The following is a 22,327-nucleotide window of genomic DNA, read 5'->3' as shown; positions in this document are numbered from 1 at the left end:
CTCTTGTGTTTTTATTGGGTGACCTATTGTGCGTGCGCGCGCGTGTGTGTGTGTGTGTGTGTGTGTGTGTGTGTGTAAGATTACATAGCGTAGCATAACACTTGAAGGCTACTTTTGAGTCCCTACAAGACTCACAAGACTCTGTGCTGTCGTCAGCATGTCTGTGTGTGAACATGGACTCCCTGTTCAAAGCACACTCGTGTTTGACCACGCCAGCCTGACGTCCTCGCGCAGTCCTTCACGGCCAAGGGGGAAGGGAGAAGACGAGAGGAGAGCAACAGAGATGTTTCAGGAAGGGCTACATTCATAAAAACACAGACTCACACACACAGTAAGGAGGTCATGCAAATCCACTCAATGGAGCCATGTGCTGTGTCTGGATTTCTTAATGAAGAATGACGATTTTGGTCTGTGTGTGTGTGTGTGTGTGTGTGTGTGTGTGTGTGTGTGTGTGCGCACGCACATTGGGTGGGGTGTTTAAACTTTCTGCAGACTTCTGTGTAATCTCTGCAGGTGTGCATGTGTTTTGTTCTAAGTGTTGAAAGTCAAGGGTATTAAAGTTCAGTCATGTGAACACAAGCAGAGTTAGTAGTGTGTGGCTGTAAAGCCCAGGGAGAGACCCGCTTACATTACCGAATAACCTCTAATCTAGTCAGTGTTTATGCTCGGTGTAGGCAAATGACTCCATTTTAGGTCAGATTCAATATATTTCAGTTTGCACATGGTAGATACAGTTAAATCAGTTTTAGTTTGGTATGGTTCATTGATCTTGGTGTGGTTAAATGAGCCTGGATTATTACCAATATCTGTCCACAACTTCGAGCCCAAAAGCTAAACACACTACTGCTTTCAGCGTAACGAGTTACAGCCATCAGGGCAGCCGATCACTGAAAGCTTTACACTACCGTAATATAAGTGGATTACTTCCAGTCATACGGTGATTCTGTTAGGGTTGTCCTTCTCTAGACTGTTGTGCTCGTGTTATCCAATGGAAGGGGTGTATACAAGCACATAAAGAAGACATATAGGTTTTTTAAACTTTTCTAAAAGTAGATGATGTTTCATCAATGAAAATCACACACACAGTTCTTCACAGTGCATAGGTTCATGGTTGGAGTCAACATATAGGATCCAATTTAACAGTTATTTATGGTTTACGCATTTGGTAATTTAATGCTACATAACGTGCCTTTAGACCAGTTCCAGTCCATTATGGTTGCAGACAGGATTGTACACACTGGCAGCATTGGAGGGTTGTTTGGGTGTGTGCAGTGTGTGGAGTGTGTGCCGCAGTAGGGGGCCAGTGATCGGCTTACTCGCAATGGCATGAACATGTTTACACGTCAGTCGTTACATTCGTTTGTCAAGCCTGTCACTTTTTGGATTGCTGTGAACCGCTCCTGAAACTACCTCCAACTTAAAATACCAGTTTAATAAGACAGCGAAACGATTCCACTCCTTTACAAGCACAGCGGAAATGATGCTCACTTTCCTTTTGTCTCCTTTACATGGCGCGCCACCTCTGTCTGGCCTCGGCTTGTCCCGTCGTGCCGCTCCTCCAGAGAACTACGCCGTCAGCAGCCCGGATGGGAAGTCGGACTCGGTGGCGTCACTGCAGCCTCACGCGTCGCTAGCGTCTGTGCGCAGCAGCTCGCCGGGGCCCAAGCGCTCAGGGAACACGCTGAAGAAATGGCTGACGAGTCCCGTGCGCCGCCTCAGTCACGGCAGCAATGTCAAGAAGCCGGCCAGCAAGCAGAAGCAGAAGAGGGACGGACGCAAGAGCATTGACCTGGGCCCCCCCGAGACCCAGGACGACGGCCCGGAGGAGGTACGGGCGGGGGCGGCTTGGTGGCAGAGGTTATGCTTTACTTTTGCATTGTGTTTTGGCCTTATTTCTCCAGGGCCCCTGATTTTCCCCCTTTAAACGCAAGTGGATCTAATCGCACAACACTCAGGGCTTTTCGTCTTGGAGTGTTTTCAGGTTATTGTGTCTCAGCACTCAGCACATTAGTCATCACCGTGGTAACAGAACATTGAGATCGCATACGAGATCTCACACATTAGTAACCTGACCCCTTGTGTGTTTGGAAGTTCCACATGACGGCTCTCCCGTGTAAGTGTGTGTGTGGGGCAGTGCCATGCAGGAGAATGAGAGCTGTTTCTCCACCACTCTGAGCACAGCTGAGAGATGAACCCATGAATCCAGCGTCTGGAGGTCCTGTTAACGACAGCCCTGCAGCTCGTCAGACTGCAGGAGATTTCCTGGAGTCCCTCGCTTTTTTTTTTTTCAGTTCATCACAGTCAGCATACATGCATGCTACAGATAACATACAGCAGAAGTGTGTCCAGTGGCACTTGTCCCACTGCTTGTGGATAAACTATGTCGGCCATGTTATGTGTTTTATATATAGATTTCTTTGAAGCGATTATGATGACGCGTGTTATAAGCGCTGGTGAGCACCCTGTCTAATGTCAGAGCATTTCACCGCCTTCGTTCTTTCTACGCCAGCGCTCCGTGCCGAAAAGTGCCCCCCTTGTTCTCGTGTGAGAGCGTTCTGAAGGCTCTGGTGTGGCTGCAGCGGCCGTGGTAGATGGGCCGTCTGATGAGGGGCAGTTAGCAGAGCGGGGGACTGGCCAAGCTGTGCTGGCCTGTGTGCTGAGCACTGTGGTAGCACAAAGAGGCTCTGTAGTAGCAGGGCAGGAGACACAGACCCCCAACCCAATGGCCCACATTAACCCTGACCTACTTTCCCCTACTCCGAGCCCGGAAGCAGGATCAGTAATCGGGAGCACATCGTGGAATCAGAAGGGGGATTTGGGCAACGTCCCTTAGCTAGCTCTCGGAGAGCCGGCTGCGCTTTGTTTGGTTTTCCATGTTAGTCGTCCCTGGCAGCCGGCGTGTCCCGCTGCCGCAGGGGACAAAGTCTTGAGCAGTGGTTGTGGATTCTCGCTGGAGGAGCTGGTTTAACTGGTTTAACTGGTTTAACTGGTTCGCCGTAGGTATCGTTTAAGACATCCTTACGTGTGTTGAACTTCACCTCTCTTGTCCTGCAGAGCGTGAGAAAAGATGGAAGCTTCTCCAAGGCCTCAGGAATGCAGAGCGGAGGAGAGGAGGAGCCGGAGGACGAGTCTCACACGCCTCTGCCTCCGCCCATGGAGATCATCAAGGACCCCTCCGCCCAGGAGGAGAAGGTACGCTGGGTTCTCCGTGCAAGCGTGCGGTAATGTCTGGTGAACACGGTCTGTCCTTGAAGGGTACTGGTAGGTCACAGGTGGTGAGTGGTAATGGGCTGATCTCAGTACCTTAGGCAGTGTCACTCACTAAAAGCCCATAAGGAGACCTCATCAGTTGCTGCTTGTGCACACACCTTGCTACACACACACACACACACACACACACACACACACACACACACACACGTGCGGACACACACACACACACACACACACACACACACACACACACACGTGCGGACACACACACACACACACACACACACACACACACACACACACACGTGCGGACACACACACACACACGTGCGGACACACACACACACACACGTGTGGACACACACACACACACACACACACACACACACACGTGCGGACACACACACACACACGTGCGGACACACACACACACACACACACACACACATGCGGACACACACACACACACACACACATGCGGACACACACACACACACACACACACATGCGGACACACACACACACACACACGTGCGGACACACACACACACACACACGTGCGGACACACACACACACACACACACGTGCGGACACACACACACACACACACACACGTGCGGACACACACACACACACACACGTGCGGACACACACACACACACAAACAAACACACGTGCGGACACACACACACACGTGCGGACACGGACACACACACACGTGCGGACACGGACACACACACACACGTGCGGACACACACACACACGTGCGGACACACACACACGTGCGGACACGGACACACACACACACACACACACGTGCGGACACGGACACACACACACACGTGCGGACACGGACACACACACACACACGTGCGGACACGGACACACACACACGTGCGGACACGGACACACACACACACGTGCGGACACGGACACACACACACACACGTGCGGACACGGACACACACACACACACACGTGCGGACACGGACACACACACACACACGTGCAGACACGGACACACACACACACACACGTGCGGACACGGACACACACACACACACACGTGCGGACACGGACACACACACACGTGCGGACACGGACACACACACACGTGCAGACACGGACACACACACACACGTGCGGGGACACACACACACACACACACGTGCGGACACGGACACACACACACACACACACACACGTGCGGACACACACACACACGTGCGGACACGGACACACACACACGTGCGGACACGGAGACACACACACACACGTGCGGACACGGAGACACACACACACACGTGCGGACACGGACACACACACACACACGTGCGGACACGGACACACACACACACACACGTGCGGACACGGACACACACACACACACGTGCGGACACGGACACACACACACGTGCGGACACGGACACGGACACACACACGTGCGGACACGGACACGGACACACACACGTGCGGACACGGACACACACACACACACGTGCGGACACGGACACACACACACACACGTGCGGACACGGACACACGCACGTGCGGACACGGACACACGCACGTGCGGACACGGATACACGCACGTGCGGACACACACACACACGCACGTGCGGACACACACACACACACACGCACGTGCGGGGACACACACACACACGCACGTGCGGGGACACACACACACGCACGTGCGGGGACACACACACACGCACGTGCGGGGACACACACACACACGCACGTGCGGGGACACACACACACACGCACGTGCGGACACACACACACACGCACGTGCGGGGACACACACACACACACGCACGTGCGGGGACACACACACGCACGTGCGGGGACACACACACGCACGTGCGGACACACACACACACGCACGTGCGGACACACACACACACGCACGTGCGGACACACACACACACACGTGCGGACACACACACACACACACGCACGTGCGGACACACACACACGCACGTGCGGACACACACACACACACACACGTGCGGACACACACACACGTGCGGACACACACACGTGCGGACACACACACACGTGCGGACACACACACGTGCGGACACACACACACACGTGCGGACACACACACACGTGCGGACACACACACGTGCGGACACACACACGTGCGGGGACACACACATGCGGGGACACACACACACGGACACACACACACACACACACACACGTGCGGACACACACACGTGCGGACACACACACACACGTGCGGACACACGTGCGGACACACACACACACACGTGCGGACACACACACACACACGTGCGGACACACACACACACGTGCGGATACACACACACACACGTGCTGATACACACACGCACTCCTATGCGCCCGCACACACACACACACACACACACAGGTGCTGATACACACACGCACTCCTACACGCGTGTGCACACACACACACACACGTGCGGATACACACACGCACTCCTGGTGTAAAATAGTTTTTGTCCTTGGAGACCGGCTCAAACTCCTTGAAGTATCAAAGTTTTCATGTTTTTCTATCAGAATGGGGATGTCGGTCCTCACAAAGACACACACATTCCCATACATTCCCACACTCCCATAAATCCATATCTTTTTCCTGGGAGTCTCCTACAGTGTGTGCTCGTGCACGCGCGCACACGCACGCACATACGTGCGGACACACACACACACACACACACACACACTCACACACACATGTGCGGACACACACACACACACAGACACGTGCAGACACACACACACACGTGCGGACACACACACACACGTGCGGACACACACACACACGTGCGGACACACACACACAGACGTGCGGACACACACACACAGACGTGTGGACACACACACACACACGTGCGGACACACACGCGCACACACACACGTGCGGACACACACACACACACACACGTGCGGACACACACACACACACACACACGTGCGGACACGGACACACACACACACGTGCGGACACGGACACACACACACGTGCGGACACACACACACACGTGCGGACACACACACGTGCGGACACACACACACACACGTGCGGACACACACACACACACACGTGCGGGGACACACACACACACACACGTGCGGGGACACACACATGCGGACACACACACACACACACACACACACGCACCTCCCTAATTTTGCAATGTCTGTGACACTGTGTGAAGCCTCTCTGCCTTACAGTCCTGTTGACAGTTTAATACACTCAATACAGTCTTTACACACTCAATACAGTCTTTATACACACTCAATACAGTCTTTATACACACTCAATACAGTCTTTATACACACTCAATACAGTCTTTACACACTCAATACAGTCTTTACACACTCAATACAGTCTTTACACACACTCAATACAGTCTTTACACACACTCAATACAGTCTTTACACACACTCAATAGTCTTTACACACACTCAATACAGTCTTTATACACACTCAATAGTCTTTACACACACTCAATACAGTATTTACGCACACTCAATACAGTATTTACGCACACTCAATACAGTCTTTACGCACACTCAATACAGTCTTTACGCACACTCAATACAGTCTTTACGCACACTCAATACAGTCTTTATACACACTCGGGCTAAATTATTACCAATTGGGAAACAAACATCCTCCCTTATGTGGCCTGTAGCTTTACATGTAATGTTCCCATGAAAATCTACTTCTCCCCTGCGTTGCCTGTTTGTATGTACGTCGCCCATTGATGCTTGTACTGTAGCCTCACGTGACCCTCACCACTCACACACTTCCACTGACCAAACCTCCTGTTAGTCATAAGCCAGCACTCTACCTTAAAGGGGAAGTTCAGCTAGTCTCACATATTTTTAGATGTTTTCTAGGCATGTCTGATTTTTACATCAATTAAATAATGAATAATTAAATAAAACTACCCCCTCCCACTGCCCCCAAATGTTTTTAGCTGTTTGTTTTGCCTTTTGGAGATCTGCATTCAATCTCTGGGTCGCATGGTTGCTACGTCACTGATGTGTGTATTTGCTGAAGGGTATGTGAGGTGGAATCTGATGTAGGTAACTTTGAACAGAGTCATTGGGCCATGTGAGTGTGAGCCGAATTCAGCACGTGGTTTCCCTCGCAGCCATAGCTGGTACAAAGCTCTGTTTCCTCCAGCAGCTCTGACTTTGATATGGATGAATGAAAATTAAGCAATAACACACCGTATGTGGCTAATCACAGAACAAGCTAACTAGTAACAGTAACTAAAACAAATACCGACAGAGAGGGTGTTGCTGACAAAAATAAACCCCACAACAGGAATATGTTGATCATGCGAGCACAGATCATTTTAAAATCGACTTATTTAATTCAAAGATATGTTTAAGATCATTAACACTGACAAATTATTTATCACGCAAAGTTGGATAAATTCATCTGATTACTTTTGTGACATATTCTTTGCAAAACAATTACATTAGTAGTGAAAAAAAAAACTAAGAAATTTAGAATATATTGATCCAAACTGGTTCAACGTCAAGAAAGTGTTCAGGACACTTCTAACAGGTACGTGATGTGATTTTGAATGAACCTCAAATTTTGAAGGGATTGGGGGGGGAGCAACACCATGCGGTTGTCCACAGGGACAAAGAACGCTGAGCTGAGACACCCGAGAGAGAAATGGACCAAAAGCCGTCCGATGTGTCGCCAGCTGGTCTCCTGAAATCACCACCTTCTGTTCTACCAGAGTGAACCCATTTGAGACTCACTCAGGGCCAGAGCACTTGGTCATTAACCCTCTGTCTCCCTGTCCCTCTATCTCCCTGTCCCTCTATCTCCCTGTCCCTCTATCTCCCTGTCCCTCTATCTCCCTGTCCCCCTGTCTCCCTGTCCCTCTGTCTCCCTGTCCCTCTGTCTCCCTGTCTCCGTCCCTCTGTCTCTCCGTCCCCCTGTCTCTCCGTCCCCCTGTCTCTCTGTCCCCCTGTCCCGTCTCTCTGTCCCCCTATCTCTGTCCCCCTATCTCTGTCCCCCTATCTCTGTCTCCCTGTCTCTGTCTCTCTGTCTCTCTGTCTCTCTGTCCCTCTGTCTCTCTGTCCCTCTGTCCCTCTGTCTCCCTGTCTCTCTGTCCCTCTGTCTCTCTGTCCCTCTGTCTCTCTGTCTCCCTGTCCCTGTCTCTCTGTTCCCCTGTCCCCCTGTCCCCCTGTCCCTCTGTCTCCCTGTCTCTCTGTCCCTCTCTCCCTCTGTCCCCCCGTCCCTCTGTCCCCCTGTCCCCCTGTCTCCCTGTCCCCCTGTCTCCCTGTCCCCCTGTCTCTCTGTCTCCCTGTCCCTGTCTCCCTGTCTCTCTGTCTCCCTGTCTTTCTGTCCCCCTGTCTCTGTCTCTGTCCCCGTCCCTCTGTCTGTCTCCCTGTCTCTCTGTCCCCGTCCCTCTGTCTGTCTCCCTGTCTCTCTGTCCCTCTGTCTCTCTGTCTCCCTGTCCCTCTGTCTCCCTGTCCCTCTGTCTCCCTGTCCCTCTGTCCCCCTGTCCCTCTGTCCCCCTGTCTCTCTGTCCCCCTGTCTCTCTGTCTCTGTCCCCGTCCCTCTGTCTCTGTCTCCCTGTCTCTCTGTCCCCCTGTCTCTGTCTCTCTGTCCCCCTGTCTCTCTGTCTCTGTCCCCTTGTCCCCTTGTCCCCCTGTCTCCCTGTCCCTCTGTCCCCATCTCTGTCTCTCTGTCCCCCTGTCTCTCTGTCCCTCTGTCCCCCCGTCTCTCTGTCCCCCGTCTCTCTGTCTCTCTGTCTCTCTGTCCCCGTCTCTCTGTTTCTGTCTCTGTCCCCGTCTCTCTGTTTCTGTCTCTGTCCCCGTCTCTCTGTCTCTGTCCCCCTGTCCCTCTGTCTCTGTCTCTCTGTCCCCCTGTCCCTCTGTCTCTGTCTCTCTGTCCCCCTGTCTCTCTGTCTCCCCGTCCCCGTCTGTCTCTCTGTCTTTGTCTCTGTCCCCCTGTCTCTCTGTCCCCCTGTCTCTGTCTCTCTGTCCCTGTCTCTCTGTCCCCCTGTCTCCCCGTCCCCCTGTCCCCCGTCTCTCTGTCTCTTTGTCTCTCTCTGCGCTCACTGGCACTTTCTTTGCTCTTTCCCCCCTGTGCCTTGCAGTCGGCCGCGTTGCAGGGGTCAGCCGAGGTCCCCAGCGCCGCTGAGCTGGTCAGTGCTATAGAGAAACTGGTCAAAACCAAGATGGTAAGTGCTTGGGAGGAGTGGACCGTGGACCGGTTTTGAGCAGCCTCCATGACATGCCACATCCCTCTTGTCCACTAACCCTCTTCTGGTTTCATCTTTTCTTGTTCCATTTGTGTTTCTTCATCCTGCTTTCTCCCAATCACTAACAGTAGACATCCGTAACTCCCCATGGCCCGACCTCCCATGCTTTAAGCTTCTGTGTTTTGAATGTATTTAGATTTATATGCGAGGATATGAACATCTCACTTCAGTAAATGATCGTCTTGGGTTTCGTATCATATTCTGAAGCATTAGCTGGCAACGTGGCTCTACATTAGGCAAAAATCTACAAGAGTTTAGATATTTTTTCACTCAAAGAGTGTCAGCAAACAAAAAGCGTCAGGCATGACTGGTTCATGTACAAATCGGTGAGCGTTTTCCACACGTCTTCCTCTGTCGTGGGCGGTTGAGTGTCGTCCCTTGTTGTAGAAGCTCTGAGCCTGATGTCCTTGTTTCCATGCCGATGTTGTAGACGCTGGAAGGAGGACCATACCCTAGTTTCAGCCCTGCGATCCCAGCGGAGCCGAGCCCCGTGCAGCCCCGGAACCCTGAGCTGGAGCAGAAAGCCAAGGCACTCCGCGGACGCATGTGAGACCCGCCGATCCGTGTAGCCTCCCGGTGCTCCCATGAGCAGTTCTCGTGTTTTAATGGGAATCTTTCCATGTCCCAGGTTTGTCCTGAATGAGCTGATACAGACAGAGAAAGACTACGTGAAGGACTTGGGCATCGTTGTAGAGGTAAGCGAGTGTTCCTGAACCAGCAGACCACAGCCCCTCTGCATTTTGCAGGTCACACATGCAGCGCTTGGGTTTTAACAGAGAGGCTCACTAACACCAGGCAAAAAGGGCACACCGAGTGTGTTTTGTTCTGGTCTTTATAGGGTTTCATGAAGAAGATTGAGGAAAAAGGAGTACCCGAAGACATGAAGGGAAAAGACAAAATTGTCTTTGGCAACATTCATCAGATCTATGATTGGCACAGAGAGTGAGTCCATCAAGAGTCCAACCTGTTTCCCACATCTGCAGTTTCACCCCCGGTTCACCCTTTCTGGACCTGCCGCACAGCCTTCAGTAAAACACACTTGTTTCTTTTTGCAGTTTCTTCGTAGGAGAACTGGAAAAATGTCTCGGAGAGCATGAGAAACTGCCAGAGCTCTTCATCAAGCACGTACGTGAAGCCAGCAGGGCAGGGCTCGGTTTCAGCCTGCCATGCTACGCGTGTGTCAGCTGGTGCTGTGACTGCTGTTGTGTTTTCCTCACAGGAGCGGAGGCTGCACATGTATGTGGTTTACTGCCAGAACAAACCCAAGTCTGAATTCATAGTGGCCGAATACGACTCCTACTTTGAGGTGAATTACGCTTCCGTTTTTTTTGTTTTTTCCTGTAATAAATTAATGAACGAGGCTGAGATCTGACCACGTTGTGTCTTTTGGATGACTAATCTGATGCTAATCTGATTCTGTTTAAACTTCAGGCAGTTCAGCAGGAAATAAACTCGAGACTGAGTATAAGTGACTTTCTCATCAAACCAATTCAGAGGATTACAAAATATCAACTCTTATTGAAGGTTAAACATTTGTCCCTGTTAAAAAATAGAGTCGTGTTTAATTAACACCTAAAGTACTCTTGGCTCATTTGCATTGTCTTTCAAACTTTAAGGACTTCCTGAAGTTCAGCAGCAAGGCGGGACTCGACTGTCAGGGCATTCAGGTGAGATGGTATTCTTAGTAATTCACCACCACACTGTACGTCAACCTGTAACACACTGCATGCTGTATGTCAACCTGTAACAAATTATTTTCTGCACTGATCATTTTTAGTGATGCTCACCAGGTTCCTAATTCTGGTTTCTAGAAAGCGGTTGATCTGATGTCGCAGGTCCCTAAACTCTGCAATGATATGATGAACCTTGGCAGACTACAAGGCTACGAGGTACTCGGCACTGGGAACCTGTCAGGCTTCTAACTGGCACAATGTGGAAGTACTGGTCCTTCACTTTCGAAGAACGCTCTTTTAGACCCATAGCTTGCCTCTGATCCATTACATCCCACACACACTCTCTCACACACACATTCACAAACACACACGCAGATGAGCAGTGACATGCGTTCGGTCTGATAGTAAAAGGTTCATATGGCAAATCCCAGTCAAATGTTTTAAAAGTTTCATATCCACTTTATTCAGTATCCATGATATGGTTCAGGACCCCTGTACAACAGTGGCCTTACTGAGTCAGCGACACCGTCTGTATGTTCTCAGCACACTGTGTGAGGCTCGTGTCGGTCACCTGCCTGTCTGACTTTTCATGCCTTGCCTCGTGTCAGTAATGGAGAGGACTGTGATAAGAACATTCCTCCATACCGGCTGCCATCACATGTGCTTTATATCTCCGTGTAACCCTCAGTCGGTGATGACGTTTATATAGCAGTGTTGACACAGTTGGTCCATAATACTCCTGTGTTGACAGCTAGACAAGCAATTGGATGCAGAGACACACACGCGCACACACACACACAAGCAGGAACATACTTTCTATCTGAGGTATTAGTTCATAAAAACACAAATATAGAAAAATACATTTCACTATTGCATATGTTAAGAACATGGTCATAGTAAGAACTCTGTGTCGTGTGTGTGTGTGTGTGTTTTCAGGGAAAGCTGACGAGTCAGGGTAAACTGCTGCAGCAGGAGACGTTCTTCGTGACAGAGCAGGACTCGGGCGTCCTGTCTCGTAGCAAAGAGCGCAGAGTCTTCCTCTTTGAGCAGATCGTCATCTTCAGTGAACTTCTACGCAAAGGTTCCTCCACGCCGGGCTACCAGTTCAAGAAAAGCATCAAGGTAAACTTGGCCGCGTTCCCGAGTTAGTAACGAAAGCAAAGTGTCTGTTTAATGTTGCGTCATGTCATTTTGAGTCATGTGCGCGCGTGTTTGCTCTAGGTAAGCTACCTGGCTCTAGAAGAGCACGTGGATAATGACCCATGTAAGTTCGTGCTGACGAGTCGTGGCTCGGCCGAGCGGTTCACACTGCAGGCGGCTAACACAGACGTTAAACAGGTGTGGGTGCACCACATCACCGAGCTGCTGGACGCCCAAAGCAACTTCCTCTCAGGTGAGCAGACTCATACACTGGTGCTCCGTTTGCTGCTGTGTGTGTATGTGTGTGGCTCCGCTGGTGTGCATTTATGCAAGTTTCCCCTTCAGGTACATCTTTTCTTTTTACCACTCCATGTTCAGGTGTATTTTGGGCATGAAGGCTGTAGTGCTGTAGGTTTATTTTGCCGTGTGTGTGTGTGTGTGTGTGTGTGTGTGTGTGTCTGTCCCTCCTTAGCTCTTCAATCCCCCATCGAGTATCAGAAGGAAAAGGGCACCTCCCACTCGCTCACACGCAACTCGTCCAGCGGGGGGCGCAGTGGGCAGGCCAGACCCAGCTCAGCAGCACTGGGCAGCCCAGAGAAAGCCCCTCTGTCCGGCCGTGCCTCCACCCCGCTGAAGCTTCCTACCTCCAACGGCAACCCCTGCCTTGAGCCTCACAAACACGAGAGCTCCAAGGTGAGTGTGCATCCAAACCCTCCGTTTCCGTGGCCACGGCAATCCCCCTACACGCCTGTCCTTGCGCTGAGGCGCAATTCCTTTAACCACTGTTTAGAAATTAACAACTAGGGGGTTTTTGAGTGGAATTCAGTGACTGTTGCGTTCTGGACACTGTTACTCTATGAGCTGAGGCTGGAATGTGGTTGGGTGGAATGTGGACTGTGCTGAATCTCACACGTGTCGACGACGCTGTCGTCATCAGCTGCTCATGCTCACATCACAGTACTCCAGCAAAGCTGAAACCAGCGCTGCTGGCAGCAGCAGGATCTTATAACCATATCTTCTGGATGATTTTGCTGAGGCTCTGTGAGAGGTCATTGGGAGGGCGTGGTGCTTTTCTTACATCCCACTGGTTCCCATTGTTTTAATGAGGAACTCATGCAGGTCTGAAATACTGCTGCATTCCTTCCATGTTTTTAGCGTGATGTAATCCACTAACTCACTGTTTCATAACCCTGTGATATCGTATTTCACACTCTGTCAATAATCAAAGATCTGAATGTGTACATGGTTGATATTTTGAGTGTCTGATGTATATGTTTTTTTCTGTGTATGTGTTCTTTCTGTGATTGGTGTATGTGTCTGTGTCTGTGTGTGTGTGTGTGTGTGTGTGTGTGTGTGTGTGTGTCTGTCTGTCTTCGTTTTAGGGCTGTAACGGCGTGTCATCCTCCATGACGGTGACTCAGGACTACAGTGCACTGAAGGAGAATGAGATCTGTGTCATGCAGGGCGAGATAGTGCAGGTGCTCGCAACCAATCAGCAAAACATGTACCTGGTGTACCGCCCAGCCAACAGCCAATCCCCTGCCGCCGAGGGCTGGGTGCCGGGCAACATCCTCGGCCCACTCAGTAAAACCATCACAGACACTGCTGCTGACTCAAATATCAAGTAAGTGTCAATCAGCACTAACTGGAGCTCTGATTGGATGGTTAAACCAAGACTCTACCCCTTTGTGAATGCCCCTCCCATTTTGTTGGAACTAACCTGGATATGTTGGACCTTCTCCTTGGGGAGATGTTTGGTTTTGGGTGTATTTTTGTTTGTTTGTTTGTGATCAATTAAAACGTGATTTGATGAAAGGACTGTAGAAAAGCATTGTTTTGCTTTAGACAGAAGACAAAGTCTTACATCAATGTGGAAACTGATACGTCTGGACTCTTATTTCTGTTTCTAACACCGTGTTTTTGTTGTTTCTTTGGTTTTTGTTTTTTTGGGTTTTTTTTTTTTTAGATTAAAAATGATAATATAGGCCATCTGATGGACTTTGAATAGTTTCTCCTGATGGAGAAAGTTTCTGTTATTGTCTATGGCAATTTTGTACAGATTATGTTGTTTTAATCTTATTTTTCAAATGTTTCATTCAGTTCTGTTCGTCTTTGTTGTGTTTTCCCTTAATCACATGTTGCCCGGTTACTGTAAATACTTTTTTGTTGTTTACTCCCTTCAGTACATTCCTGTAAAAAGTCTTTTGCACTATTTAAGAGAACTCTTATTACTGAAGTCAGGTTTGTGCAATACGATGATAGTTGCAATGTTCATCATTGTAGTTAACTAATAGTTCTAAATGTATTATTTTAAATATGTAAAATAAAATTTTGACATGAGCATGACTTAACAAGTCAATTTATCTTGCTTTTCCTAGCAGGAAAGATTAATAAAGCAAAATTTCTTTTCACAGCAAGTCATAAACCCCAATCTCAAAAAGCAAAAGAAAAATTGGTCTGTTGATAACATTTTTGAACTAAGACCCTTTTATAAATGATAAATTACCTGCCCAAACTGGCGCGTCTCGGAACTATGATTTTTTACTTTATTTTGCTACTTTTGTTTGTGCTTTGTTTTAAGCCTGTAGTGTGTAGTCTCTTTATTTGTGTTTGTACTAACCCCGCTGGTCCGTGACGGTAGAGGTTGGTCACAAGCCGCCGTGTCCACCGTGGTGTAAGAACGCGCAGCTACGGCATCGGTAACGAGGCCTGTGTGGGTCTGGAAGCCCTCTGATTAAACCCCAAATTGTCACACGTGTTCATTCTCTTTGTTTTGAGTTATGACCAACAAGAAAAAGCCAGAAACATATCCGCTGGTTATGTTATAGATGCAGGCTAACACGGTCCGTGTGGCCGATATGTGTGGTGGTCGTGCCCGTCTTTCTGTCGGTCTCTCGGTGGCGTCTCCGGTAGATCTTGAGTGTTTCCCTGCCCTTGTGCTCGCGCTACGAGGGAGGTTTGACTGGGTCGTGTTTTGACACAACAGGAAGTCGCTCTCGTGGAACACGCTCCGCGCCCGCAAGCGCGCTGAGAAGGAGGGCGCGGGGAAAAGTGAGCCAAAGCTCGAGAATGGATCACGTAAGCCTAAGGACATTCTCAGCAGCAAGGTCAATGTGAAAGTGAGTAAGAGGGTGTGTTTGGCCCACGGGAAGTACGTGTGTCTGTGAGTGTGCGTGCGTGTTCGTGTGTGCGCGCACCATCACCTGTGTGTAAAATGAGAACACGAGCACGCGCTGGCCGAATGCTTAGAGAATTTTGGTTTGCTCGCTGAAAGCATGACGGACACTGGTGCATAAACTGATTTCATTATTTAAAAAAAAAAAACACTTTAAAAAGCTAAAGGCTTAAAGTGCAGCATGTCTTATTTGTCTTGTTGAAATCCAGTTCATTATAATATAAATAGCAATAATAGGCTATTTAATCTAAAATATTAACAAAATTACCGATAATGTTTTTAGTCTGTACTTCCCCTATCTTGCAGCCTGCGTTAACCATTATTCGCAAAGTTAATGACTAACTTATTGCTGTAATTGCCAGAGAAATGGCTTTGTGACCCCTGTAACACGCACCCGAGGCGGCGCTGTGGGCTGCCTAACTCTGCTCTCTCTCTCTCCGTGAACCGCAGGAGTCTCACAGCTCAGAGGAATCAGAGTGTGAGGACGAACTAGACCCCAAAACTAGCATGGAGGTAGACACCCTTAATGCACACTGTCTTCAGATAGGGCGTAGCCGTAACCTGTGACTGTATTCTGTTTTCATACGAGCGAGGAGCGAAACCTCAACTGAAAATAATCCTTGATGAGTAATCAACATAAATATGTCAAAGGGAAAAAAAAGTATTATATGACTGTAAAAGGGTTGAAAAAAATTGGAAATGTGGAAATGAATAATGTAAGTATATGGCAAATCGTTGTATAGTGAATATAAACATGTCTCATGATCGCCACCTAGTGGGTGGTTGTAGTGAATTTCAAATGGAATATAGTAATGTGAACGAACTCATTGGATAAGCATGTTCTCTCTCTCTCACACACACATTCACACACACACACACACACACACACACACACACACTTCCTCCTGCCAAGAGTGTATAGTTTGTTTGTCACTTTGCGGAGATCTTCGTGGTGATGCCATTACTCTTTCATAATGCTTATTTTTCTATTTCACAGTTAATGAACCCCAATTTTATCCAAGAAGGTAAGCTTGTGTGATTTTGATTATGATATGAGCCCATGTGTCCTAACCCTTGTTTTCTGTTCATATTAACCATGTAAAATGTCCATTTTTGTAGTATTAATGTCTTCATCATTTTTCTAGGGTAGTCAGATTTAATAGTGAATGAGTGATATAGATATATAGGGCATCTTAGTTTGCTTGTGGTGTGAAGTGGCTCCAGAGTTCCTGATTGCGCTGGCGGATGTGACGTGTGCGCTGGGGGAAACCGTGGTCCTGTGCTGTAAAGTGTGTGGTCGCCCCAAACCCACAGTGACGCTGAAGGGCCCAGATCAGAGTCTACTCGTCAACAACAACCGCTTTACCATCAACATCAGGTATTCACACAGCCACCACTGGGGGCAGCCAATGAGGTGCTTCTGTATTGAGAAGCTCATAAAGAAGACTACCATCTATTCAAATTCCATCTTTAACAGGACCTTATAGTCTCCATGGAATGAATCAAAATGTTGAGTTTACTAAAGACGAGCCTGAATCATACTTTTACATAAAGGAAGCCATTTCCACTGCATATTACAATACAGATGCTTTGAACATAGAGTTTCAACATTATTCATGAGTGGATCATATCAAATACTTCAACCAATCACCGGTTCTCTTACTGTTTTTATTACAATTAAAGTGTTTTATGTCAGTAACTCAGGTCACTGGTGATTCCAATAAGACTTTATAAGGACTGCAAGTTTGCTTAAATGTTTTTTTGGGGGGGTGGGGGTATAAATGCTCAGTGCTCAAGGAACCAAAAAAATGTATTGTTTGTGTAAAAAAAAACAAAAAACCAACTTCTAGTGTTTGTTTGTTTGTTTGGTTGCTTGGTTTGTTTGTTTTTAATGCAGTGGTTCCACATGTGTTGTGGCTGATCTGTTTCCAGGGAAACTGGTGATATTTTGCTGAAGATCTGTAACCTGATGCCCCAGGACACTGGCATCTACACGTGCGTCGCCGTCAACGACCACGGAACGGCCTCGTCCTCCGCATCCATTAAAGTGCAAGGTGAGGCGCCAGCTCGCTCTCCACCCTACGAACCTGCTCAAGCTTACCTGGTCCAAAAAATGGGGTTGGGCAGCATTTTTACACCAACCAGTAAGTGACGTATGTCATTCCAACATTTTCCTGGCGGGGTTCGGCGCTGGTTAATAAAGGAGGCGTCAGCTTATCGCTCTTGGTCTGCTCTGTCTTCGGAAGGTGTACCAGCAGCGCCGGTACGGCCAGTGGCCCAGGAGGCTAGCAGTATGGCGGTGGTGGTGCACTGGGGTCCCCCTGCCAGCTCGGGAAACTGCGCCATAACCAGCTACACCGTGGAGTACAGACAAGAGGGTAACGTGCCCAACATCTGCACAACATTCACCTCACACCCTCATGTGCGGAGTGAGGAGTGGGTGAGCTTAAAGCTGCCTCGTGGATCAGGGAGTCTTACGCTGATGGTGAAGGCAAAGGTTTTGGAGAGGTGAAGTGGTGAGTGTACACGCCGTGGGCCACGCGGTTAAGGCAGGAGAGACTTCGCCTTCCACGACGGACTCATCAGAGTGTAGCTCTCTCTCTCTCTCTCTGTGTAGTGCGCTCAGGGAGGTGGAAGCTGAGAGTTTTTCCTGGCACAGTATGCTAAAGCGCTCATCATTTCTACACAAGCATGCTACGCCACCCCTCAGTCTAACAGGACCATGCAGTATGGGGCCGTATTTTCTATAATTAGCTGTTTAAGATGTCCAAATTGTTTGAGGAGCAAAATCATTCAAACTGATCATTTAAGATTCCTTCCAATGTACAGTATGTATATTATGCTAAAAAAGTGTGTGTGTGTGTGTGTGTGTGTGTGTGTGTGTGTGTGTGTGTGTGTGTGTGTGTGTACATGTGCCTTTGCAGACTCCCTGGTGTGGCAGCAGTCGGTTGTCTCTACAGCAGATGTGTGTGTGAAGATTGAGGATCTAATTCCGGGTGGGCACTACCAGTTTCGAGTCCGCGCCAGCAATCCGTGGGGCACCAGCGCCCCCAGCGAACCCTCCAACATGGTCACACTGCCCAGCTGTGGTTGGTGCTGCACACGCATGTCTCTCCAACATGAGCTGATGAAGCAGTTGTTTCAAAGGCACTATTGGGAGCATTTGCGATGTGATGTTTTCAACTTGATACCTGACCTTTCCACAAATGTGGCTGTCCACAGTGTCCACTTACGATGGAACTGGAATACAGTGGAAAGACAACTTCGAGTCACTGTTTACAGAAATCTGTGAAATCGGAAGGTAGAGTGTCGCACTGTGCTGCTTCGTCTTACGATATCTGAGGTCTGAAATGGTTTTAGACACTGTTTACCAGCAATCTCTCCATCTCCCTGTCTCTCCATCTCTGATTTCAGGGGCCGTTTCTCTGTGGTGAGGAAGTGTCTGCAGAAGGCCTGTAAGAAGGAGGTGGCGGCGAAGTTCGTCAACAAGAAGATGCAGAAAAAAGAGCAGGTGGCACACGAGGCTGATCTCCTGAAACACGTCCAGAACCCTCAGCTGGTGGCGCTGGCCGACACCTACGAATCGCCGACCGCGTACATTCTCGTCCTAGAGCTGTACGTCTGACGCGCCCAGACACCTCCAAACCCAATACTTGCCCTGAACACATCCTCCCCCGCAGTTAAAAGTGCTTGTTGGGTGCGTGTGTCCAGGCTGGAGGGTGGGCGTCTGCTGGACTACCTGGTAGCCCATGACGAGCTGATGGAAGAAAAGGTAGCCTATTTCATCAAGGACACGCTGGAGGCGTTGCAGAGCCTGCACACCTGCAAAGTTGCTCACCTGGACCTGAAGGTGACATCTCAAAATATTTCATTCATGCCCTTTTTCTTGGATGAAATCGGAATCTTTAATAAAACCATGTATGATCTGTGTGTGAAACTCCACTAAATTATATCACACTATCTATAATTCTGTTTTAGTACATAAATATCACAGTTTTACAGGTCTTTCACAAGGGGTTCACAAGTGCTCTCTCTCTCTCTCTCTCTCTCTCTTTTTTTGGTTCGTTCTCCGATACACATTTCTGTCTTCTAGCCTGAAAACCTGATGGTTGACCTCCACAAGCCTGCGCCCTGTGTGAAGCTGATAGACTTCGGTGATGCAGTGCTGATCTCGGGCCACCGGTACGTGCACCTCCTTCTGGGGAACCCCGAGTTCGCTGCTCCAGAGCTGATCCAGGGAATGCCAGTGTCCCTGTCCACGGACGTGTGGAGCGTGGGAGTCCTTGCCTACGTCATGCTCAGCGGCGTCTCCCCATTCCTGGATGAGAGCCTGGAGGAGACGTGCGTCAATGTCTGCAAGCTGGACTTCTGTTTCCCGGATGAGTACTTCCATGGCGTGAGCCAGGCGGCGAGGGACTTCGTCGTGTCGGCACTGAGCCTGGACCCCAGGAGGCGGCCGAGCTCGTCCACGTGCCTGCAGCACCCGTGGGTGGGCACGCACAGCGCCGACTACTCCAAAACGCCGCTGGACACAGCCAGGCTGGCCTCTTTCATCGACAGGCGCAAACAGCTGCACGATGTTCGGCCCGTCACCAACATTAAGGGCTTGGTCTCTAGCAGCATGGGGCACACCATATGAGAGTGGGCACCTTCTCCACGCGAAGAAACATGCTAGCCACAGGGCCACATGCATTGTAGAATGTCATTTCAAAATGTGCTGTACTGCACACAAACGCACGAGTTTGCATAGTTTTTCAGATGTGTAACAGGGATTCCCTGCTCCTGGGAATCTGACACTGGAATTTCACAGAGAGCTTGCCATTTTTCCAATCTTCTGGAATCTAAGCTAAAAGACACAAGGCCCTGTGCTGGGAAGCCCTGGTATACTTCTGAAATAAGGTCTGTACACTGATGAATTACAGAACTGTCCTAATAAAAGGAGCAGCGTGGCGGGTATGCGCTCTCAGTGTTAGCAACAGAGCGTGAATACAATTTAGTTTAACCTTTGAATGTACAGGAATCTAGAATGTGGTTTGCCATTCTTCTGTACTTCCTGAAAAGATATTTAGCACTGTTTTTTTGTTTTTTTGTTTTTTTTTAGAAAATGCATTGTCTGTAGATATAGGGCAGCAGATATTTTTACAAGTTTAATATGACAGTAATGGAAATGTATAGGATATTAAACGGTTTGAATTTTCAGCACAGCCATTCCGGTTCTAGCTTATGCCCTGGGTTTACACGTCATACACACTTTTACGATAGGTCATGGCTTTAGTTTCTAGTAGTAAATTATTCAGTGGTTCCACTCATATCTGAGTTAAGGGATTTTGAATCCTTTTGTGATGCCTTTGAACAGGAAGTGACATGTGTTGAATTATTTTAGAGTTGAAGTATTCATTCCTGTTTGTTATATTTGAAAATGAAAGACATTTAGATTTTTTTGAATACTGCTCTGTCTAGCCTGATTAGACGTTGCTTATTCCAACCCACATCAGTGTTAGAGAACAGCAGAAGGAACCCTAAGCCTTAAATATATTTATTCTCTTTCTACCATGTTTATATAATTTAACTGTGAGTTTGTATTTTTTACATTTATAACCGTTTTATGTTTTTTGTTGTTTACTTTAAGATTTTTCACGTTTTCCTTTTTTTATGCTGTTTTTGTGTGGTGTTATTATAGAAATGGGCAGATACATGTTTGAGAGCAGAGACATTTCCTCGGAAGGTAACCCTTATTTCAGCACAAAACTAAAGTATATGTACCCTCATAATCGCTTCAGAACGTTTCAGTGCAAACACCTACTTCAGCCAATCAGCATTGTTTAATACATGTAACTGTATATAATTACTTACATGAACAAATTATTTGTACTCGTTCTGTACATTTTCAAAGATACTATTACCTTCATTGAATTCTCAGGATTGAGGATAGCCTATTCATTATCAGATTTAAATATTAAAAACAGTGGGACTGCCAATCATGAACAGGACAGGTGAGTGAGATTTAAATATTGACAGTGTGACCGCCAATCATGAACAGGTCAGGTAAGTCAGATTTAAATATTGAGAGTGTGACTGCCAATCATGAACAGGTCAGGTGAGCCTTTGAAAACACAAACTATAATTCTGGGAGAACTTTACATGAAACAGGAAAAAAGTACAACCTAAGCCAATTTATCAGGTTTCTTATATCCCACCATCCTTAGTTTTGTTGAGGATCACAGAGAGATGCAATACATTTACCTTGACAGGACGCATCATCGTAAAGAATGCCATAACAGCATGATGAGATTTGTAATCTACTCAGTATTTCATGTTTAATTCAAAGTGAGCTCGCTACACGCTACGTGGTGTGACACTCCACTGCTACGCCCAGCATCTGCTAGTACGTCATGTTTGCTTTGTAGCACAAGGGTCTCTATTTTTCTTTAATAGTATTCTGCAAACAGCAAAGTCCTGTCTTTGTCATTCTAGCCATGTTAATAGTCTTGTACATAACTCTGTGTGTGCAGTTTGCATACGGAAATGTTCTTTCGTGAATCATATGGGCTGTTTGTTTGTTACTGGATGTTTAATAAACAGTGCTCGTTTATAGATAATAAAAAAAAAACCTTTCAGTTGTCTTTTAATAGTCATTTCTATTTGAATAGTCCTAATAGTCATATTATAATGCATAATTGTTGTACAGTGTCTGTCTCTGGAATTCTCTATATTTCTGCAAATATGACCTAAAGATTTTTCATAGAAGTCCTAAAAGTAAATAAAGCAAGCCAACTGAAACAAATGTTCTGAAATTACTCCTGAAATTTAGTTCAGAGACAGATGT

At 48.2% G+C, this 22,327-nt stretch overlaps 1 protein-coding gene across 7 annotated transcripts in view; it reads left to right on the top strand.

The window, feature by feature from the left end:
- The window catches only part of kalrna (kalirin RhoGEF kinase a), a 139,145-nt gene extending 117,027 nt beyond the window's left edge, over positions 1-22,118 (top strand). For 2 of the 7 annotated variants that reach the window (XM_081713697.1, XM_035536268.2), the window contains 26 exons: positions 1,563-1,828; positions 3,055-3,192; positions 9,349-9,432; positions 9,944-10,059; positions 10,142-10,208; positions 10,352-10,455; positions 10,569-10,638; positions 10,733-10,819; positions 10,945-11,037; positions 11,130-11,180; positions 11,325-11,402; positions 12,123-12,308; positions 12,408-12,579; positions 12,799-13,019; positions 13,709-13,950; positions 15,313-15,445; positions 15,952-16,014; positions 16,499-16,526; positions 16,717-16,879; positions 17,434-17,555; positions 17,748-17,879; positions 18,426-18,590; positions 18,724-18,802; positions 18,916-19,116; positions 19,213-19,351; positions 19,595-22,118. In XM_081713697.1, coding sequence (XP_081569823.1) covers positions 1,563-1,828; positions 3,055-3,192; positions 9,349-9,432; positions 9,944-10,059; positions 10,142-10,208; positions 10,352-10,455; positions 10,569-10,638; positions 10,733-10,819; positions 10,945-11,037; positions 11,130-11,180; positions 11,325-11,402; positions 12,123-12,308; positions 12,408-12,579; positions 12,799-13,019; positions 13,709-13,950; positions 15,313-15,445; positions 15,952-16,014; positions 16,499-16,526; positions 16,717-16,879; positions 17,434-17,555; positions 17,748-17,879; positions 18,426-18,590; positions 18,724-18,802; positions 18,916-19,116; positions 19,213-19,351; positions 19,595-20,140 — 3,746 coding nt within the window. In that variant the 3' untranslated portion in view covers positions 20,141-22,118. Of the gene's footprint in view, positions 1-1,562; positions 1,829-3,054; positions 3,193-9,348; positions 9,433-9,943; positions 10,060-10,141; positions 10,209-10,351; positions 10,456-10,568; positions 10,639-10,732; positions 10,820-10,944; positions 11,038-11,129; positions 11,181-11,324; positions 11,403-12,122; positions 12,309-12,407; positions 12,580-12,798; positions 13,020-13,708; positions 13,951-15,312; positions 15,446-15,951; positions 16,015-16,498; positions 16,527-16,716; positions 16,880-17,433; positions 17,556-17,747; positions 18,018-18,118; positions 18,591-18,723; positions 18,803-18,915; positions 19,117-19,212; positions 19,352-19,594 lie in introns of those variants that run through there. The other 5 variants (XM_035536272.2, XM_081713698.1, XM_081713700.1 and 2 more) reach the window with 5 other exon arrangements.
- The last annotated feature ends 209 nt before the right edge of the window (positions 22,119-22,327 follow it).

The sequence above is a fragment of the Electrophorus electricus genome, chromosome 4 (assembly GCF_041902795.1).
Source record: "Electrophorus electricus isolate QZ-2024a chromosome 4, ASM4190279v1, whole genome shotgun sequence".
Taxonomy (NCBI): domain Eukaryota; kingdom Metazoa; phylum Chordata; class Actinopteri; order Gymnotiformes; family Gymnotidae; genus Electrophorus; species Electrophorus electricus.
This window is presented reverse-complemented; position numbering and strand designations above follow the sequence as displayed.